Genomic DNA, 6,386 nt, shown 5'->3' with positions numbered 1-6,386 from the left:
TGTGGTTCGTTATGTGATGTTTGGGGGGAGGGGAGGGGCCGTGGCTCAGTGGCAGAGCCTCTGCTTGGCATGCGGAAGGTCCCAGGTTCGATGCCTGGAGAGCTGTAAAGAGGGGCCGTGGCTCAGTGGCAGAGCCTCTGCTTGGCATGCAGAAGGTCCCAGGTTCAGTCCCCAGCAGCATCTCCAGTTAAAAAGGCCCAGGCAGGAGGTGATGGGAAAGACCTCCGTCTGAGACCCTGGAGACCTGTCAAGAGGGGCCGTGGCTCAGTGGCAGAGCCTCTGCTTGGCACGCAGAAGGTCCCAGGTTCAATCCCCGGCAGCATCTCCAGTTAAAAAGGACCAGGCGGGAGGTGATGGGAAAGACCTCCGCCTGAGACCCTGGAGAGCTGTCAAGAGGGGCTGTGGCTCAGTGGCGGAGCCTCTGCTCGGCACGCAGAATGTCCCAGGTGGAGTCCCTGGTGTCTCCATATAAAAGAAGTACCGAGTAGCCGGTGATATGAAAGACCTCTACCCGAGACCCTGCAGAACCTGAAGAGAAACCAGCTGGCCACCCTTACCTCCATGCAAAAACTAGAGTCTCACCAGCAGATGCTGCAGTTCAAAATTGCCCCAAAGCATGTCGAAGTAGACAAGACTGACCTTGGTGGACCAAGAATGTCTGATTCAGTCTCAGGCGCCTTCGTGTGTTCATGTGTTAACAAAGGGTATTATTATTAAAGGTTTTGGGTCCTAATTGGAGCTGTCAGCTCCAGGTTGGGAAACACCTGGAGATCTTTGGGGGGGTGGAGCCTGAGGAGGGCGGGGCTTTGGGAGGGGAGGGACTTCAATGGGGTAGAATGCCCTCTAGAGTCCGCCTTCCAAAGCGGCCATTTTCTTCAGGTGAACGTCTCCCTCTGTTGTCTGGGGATCACTTGTAATCCCAGGAGATCTCCAGCCACCAACTGGAGATGGTCAACCCGGGAATCAAGCCCGGTTCTCCCAGATTAGAGTCCACGCTCCTAACCACACCAAACTGAGAAGCAAAGGGTCATCCTGAAGGCCCGAAGCATCTTTTAGTCTCCTTCTTCCTTTGCTTTATGGTTGTTTTTATGAATGATTTTAATTGTTATATATGATTTTTTAATGTAAGCCCCGCTGAGCCTGCCTCGGCAGGGAGGGCAGAGTATAAATTGAATGAATTAATAAATTAACAGAACAGACTCATTGATGCAGCAGCCAAAGCTCTTGCTCACAGCTTTAATGCCAGTATCTCACAAAGTAGGATTTTCGCTCACAAGACCCCACCGCTTAGAGGGAGCATTGGTACTAAGCCTAAATAGATCCAGAGGCGGACCTGGGAAATCCATTGTGTACCATAGGTACACATGTTTGAGTCCAAGCGCATGAAAAGCCATGGCCATGTTTAATGGAATCAGGGCCCAGCTGGGAAACGGGGCAGGTCGTGGGTTGCCCTTGACAGAACCATGGAAAGGAGACCCAAAGCGCCTTAGGAAGCGATCCGTCCATCTTCCTTGTGCCATCGGAAATCATGGTAGTCTTGGCTGCCAAGGGCCTCCGATTTGCCTCTGGCCTGTTTCAGAGCCCCATAACCAGTGTTCCCCCTGAGTTAGTGTGAGCTAGCTCACAGATTTTTAGCCCCCACAGCTTAGAGGGAGCATTCCCCATAACTCTCACCTGGGTCTGGACGGTAGGGGGGTGACACAATCACTCACCACCCGTGTTGGGTTATTCTTTTAATTTTAAAGTAAATCAGCAGAGTAAATCAGCAGTCGGCAGAGTATTAAAGAGTCAGAGTCCATGGTGTGTTTAAATATAAAAGTTTACTACAACCTAGCATGGGGAAAAGGTATACGGGATGTAAAATAACAACCCCGCTTCCGGCCCTCATTCAGCCAGGAGGAGGCAGGAGAAGAGGGAGGGTAAGTTGCTTTCTCCCTGCCTCTCCCCACCCCTGCCTGCCTGGGGCCAGGGAGGGCCTTGGCGGGGCTTCCTCACACTCCCACCAGCCTTGCAGGTCCACCGCCAGGCCCCCAACACTTTCGGTGAAGTCAGGGTGTGTGGAATATGCTAATGAGTTATGCTAATGAGTTCCCCTAGCTCTTTTTCTACGAAACGACCCCTGCTCAGGAAAAAGGACCATAAAATGCTAATACTTGGCACTTTGGTCTCCAATCAGAACAACAAACTAGATCTGAAGTTGACGGGGCTTTCTAGCTCTCTAAACAGATTGGCTACAAACAAACATGTGATTTAACAAACAGTATTAACCCAGTAAATACTGAAATAGAAGTGTTTTAACTTGTAACACCCAGCAACCCGCTCTGTTCCGTTCCTTCCCTTCAGGACTGAGCAACATCATCGGGATTATCGTTTACATCTCGGCCAACGCTGGGGATCCCGGGCAGAGCGACTCCAAGAAGAGCTACTCCTACGGCTGGTCCTTCTACTTCGGGGCCTTATCCTTCATCATCGCCGAGATGGTGGGAGTCATCGCCGTCCACATGTACATTGAGAGGCACCGCCAGATCCGAGCCAAGTCCCACTCGGTGGCGCTGCTGAAGAAGTCCACCTTCGCCCGCCTGCCCACCTACCGCTACCGCTTCCGGAGGAGATCCAGCTCCCGCTCCACGGAGCCCCGGTCGCGGGACCTCTCCCCCATCGGCAAGGGCTTCACCACCATCCCCTCCACCGACATCTCCATGTTCACCTTGTCCCGGGACCCCTCCAAGGTGACTATCGGGACCCTGCTCAACTCCGAGAGGGATCACGGGTTTTTACAGATTCACAACTCCCTCCCCAAAGAGTTCAAGGAGTCGCTGCACAACAACCCCGCCAGCCGACGAACCACTCCCGTCTGAGGCCGGACGAGGCCCCCGGGAGGCCGAGGGCGCTGGGTACTGTGTACAGAGGTCTGTCGTCCAGACTGCATGATGTGATTCCCCCCCCCCTACCCCCTAGTAGTGATGATGGCGTGTAACCAATGAAACTCTCGTTGTTTAAGAAGAAGCCTGGCCCGCGGAGGGCTCTCCGCCCCAGGGGTGGCTGGGGGTTTCGGAACCCCCGAGTGCCGCTTGCCCAGCCAAGCCACCCTGGGGGGGGCACAGGACGGACTCCCTCCTCCCACGCCCCTCATTCCCTCATCAAGGACGGACGCTGAGCTTGGCCGTGCCCACAGCGAAAAGGGTGCTCGGTGGACTCTCCAGAGGGCGACTCCGAAGAGGCCCCGGCGAAAAGCGCCAAAAGGGCCCTGCTGCTGCTGTCTCCACAGGGCCCTCTGCCCCGTTTGCGTGGCGTGTTGACCCAGAGGCAGCATTTCTGGGGAATCTCTGAGCGCGGAACACTGGGCCCGAGGGTGTGTCAGGAGGCCGCACCCTGGGCACATGGATATGGTGCCGAGAACCTCTGGAGGATCTCCGTTCTTGTCTGCATGCGTTCAATAGTTTGGGATCCGGTTTCCTCCCCCCCAGGATTGGAAGAGACACCCCCCTTCTCCGTTGCGACGGTCTCGGTCTCCGGAAGGGCCTCTGCACCTTCCTGCATATTCAAATGTCATGTGGAGGACTCAGGGGGCCAGAAGACCCCTCCCTCCGTCCCCCTCCAGGGGCTGGCAGTAGGGTCAGCCTTTAATCTTACAGGTAGGATGTGAGAAATCCCCGGAAGGAGCCCCAGGATGCACCGCAGCCGTTTGCTTTTGGCTTGCCCCCTGGCCGGCAGGGTGCAGCGCCTGTGTACGGGAGGGCAATATCCAATGGGTCAAGGGAAGCGCGTATACCAATAAAACACACTTGGATCAGCAGCTGTGGCTGGGTGGTCGTTTGTCGGCAAGGACAGGCCCTGAGAGAGGGGAGAGCCCACCAACGGAGCAGGGAGGGGCCTTTTCTCCTCCCCCCTCCCCAGGCTGGCTCTGCTGACTGGAGTAACTGTGAGCCAAAGGAGTCACTCACTGCCTTTCCACATCTTCGTGAGGAGCGAGCAGAGGAATTAACCCAAATGCCATTCAAGTCGGCCGCAGGGAGGCTCCCTCCGGACACAGGGATTTGGTTGCCTCCCACAATGCCGCTGGTGTTGCTGAAGTGTTTGGCCCCAGGCCGAGCCGCATTTCACTGGCAGCTGGCATGGCACACATAGAATCAAAGAGTTGGAAGGGACCTTCAGGGTCATCTAGGGAACCAGTTTGGTGTTGTGGTTAAGTGCGCAAACTCTAATCTGGGAGAACGGGGTTTGATTCCCCCACTCCTCCACTTGCAGCTGCTGGGTGACCTTGGGCAAGCCGTAGTTCTGTCAGAGCTGTTCTCTCAAGGGCAGTTTCTGTCAGAGCTCTCTCAGCCCTACCTCGCCGGGTGTCTGTTGTGGGGAGGGGAAGGGAAAGGAGTTTGTAAGCTGCTCTGAGACGCCTTCCACTAGTGAAGGGTGGGGTATAAATCCAATCTCCTCCTCCTCCTCCTCTTCATCTAGTCCAACCCTCCACACAATGCAGGGAATTCACAACTCCCTTCTCGCCACACCCCCAGTGACCCCCTGTTCCACACCCAGATGATGACAAAAAAAACCCCCAGGATCCCCAGCCAAACCGACCTGGAGAAAAATGGCTTCCTGACCCCAAAGTGGCGATCAGCATTTCCCCGGGCCTGTCAGAAAGAACTAAGCCCTGAGGCAACCCTTCCCGCCCTCTCTTCTCTGCCCAGGTTCACAGAATCGGCACTGCTGTCGGACGGCCATCTAGCCTCTGTCGGAAAACTTCCCAAGAAGGAGAGCCCACCCCCCTCCTCCCGAGGAAGCCTATTCCCCTGAGGAACCCCTCCAACTGTCAGGAAGTTCTTCCTCATGTTTTGGAACCCCCTGCACAGAAAGGCAGCTCAAGAGAGGCTTTGGAGATCTGGAGGAGAAAAGGGGGCCCGGTTGCGGTGGAAGCCGCCTCTCTGCTTCCTGGGCTGCCCTGCTAAGCGAAGCCAGCCACAGCGGCATGTTGCTCTCCATCTGCCCTGTCCCCTCAGCAGGCCAGGCGGCCCCTCCCTGGGTGCCCTTCCTGCTCAGAGGGGCCGGCCGGGCCTGCAGGGGGGCCTCCAGCCTTCCCAGCCTCTCCTGTGGCAACAAGGGCTGAAATAACTGTGGCCCAGAGGAGAAGGCTTTGGGGCAGGACCGCAAGAGTCCCAGCTGCCGTGGAGCTGCGGCCACATCCTGGTCAGCAGCAGAGAAGACCGGGAAGCTAGAGCCCCAAGGCCACTTTCTGGCTCCCCCCCCTCACAGTCCCCCCCCCGGCCCGCCAGGCTTCTTCAGTGGAGGTGGGCCAGTTTGGTGCTAGTGGTGAGGAGCACGGACTCTAATCTGGGAGAACCGGGTTTGATTCCCCTCTCCTCCTCCACATGCAGCCAGCTGGTGTGACCTTGGGTCAGTCACACGCTCTCTCAGAGCTGTTCTCTCAGGAGCAGTCCTTGAAAGAGCTCTCTCAGCCCCACCTGCCTCACCGGGTGTCTGTTGTGGGGAGGGGAGGGGAGGGGAGGGAGATTGTAAACCGTCCTGAGACTCCGAGTGAAGGGCGGGGTATAAATCCAGTTTCTTCTCCTTCGCCTTCCTCCTCCTCCTCTTCTTCTTCATTTATTTATTCCTTTGTTTAATCTGTATCCCACCCTACCTGCCAAGGCAGGCTCAGGGCGGCTTACAGACAATATGTTAAAACAGTTAAAACACAGTCTTTAAATACAATCACAACAATGCAGAATAAAACATATAAAGTGCTAGGACAATTCATAGCCGATGGTGGCATTCTTCATTCCATGTGATCAACTACCACTGTAGTCTGGGTTTTGTGTTTTCTCCTTCCTCTTCCTCCTCTTCTTCCTATGAAGATGGGCATTCGGCTTCAGGGATGTGAATCTAGGAGAAAGGGGCCCATTTTGTGATACAATTGGAACAACATCGTCGACGTTTTTAAACCACCGCTCTCTATTTGCTGGGGGTTTTTTCATTTAAATCATGTATACCCAGCGTTTCCCCTCAGCGGGGACCCAGAATGTTCTCCTTTCCTCCATTTTACCCTCACAACAACCCCGTGAGGTAGGTTAGGCCCAACGTATGCGACTGGCCCACCTTCCGTGGCAGAGTCGGTATTCGAACCCGGGCCTCCCAGATCTGAGTCTGACACTCTTAGGCAGTGCACCACACTGGCTCTCAAGGAGGGAAGGGAAACCCACAAGAGGAAGCTGACCTGTTTCCTCTGGCTGTGCACCCCCGAGGACGCCCCCCCCCCCCCCCTCCGGCTCTCTGTGTCCTTGAGAAATATTTAAAATGCAAAGCTTATCAATATTAAATCAAGCAGTTTTGCCCGAGGCGTGCCGTTGCTCCTGATGGTGAACCGTGAAATAGGGGACACACAACCCCTATCCCCA

General features: G+C 55.5%; 1 protein-coding gene across 1 annotated transcript in view; it reads left to right on the top strand.

The window, feature by feature from the left end:
* The window catches only part of CACNG3 (calcium channel, voltage-dependent, gamma subunit 3), a gene marked incomplete at its 5' end in the record, with an annotated part of 7,946 nt that extends 5,088 nt beyond the window's left edge, over positions 1-2,858 (top strand). The window contains one exon of the mRNA XM_015406397.1: positions 2,344-2,858. Coding sequence (XP_015261883.1) covers positions 2,344-2,858 — 515 coding nt within the window. The remainder of the gene's footprint in view (positions 1-2,343) is intronic.
* Positions 2,859-6,386: the final 3,528 nt, after the last annotated feature.

This window comes from Gekko japonicus, unplaced genomic scaffold, assembly GCF_001447785.1.
Source record: "Gekko japonicus isolate JY-2015 unplaced genomic scaffold, Gekko_japonicus_V1.1 scaffold2968, whole genome shotgun sequence".
NCBI classification, from domain to species: domain Eukaryota; kingdom Metazoa; phylum Chordata; class Lepidosauria; order Squamata; family Gekkonidae; genus Gekko; species Gekko japonicus.
The sequence above is the reverse complement of the archived record's forward strand: the minus strand, read 5'-3'. Positions and strand labels throughout refer to the sequence as shown.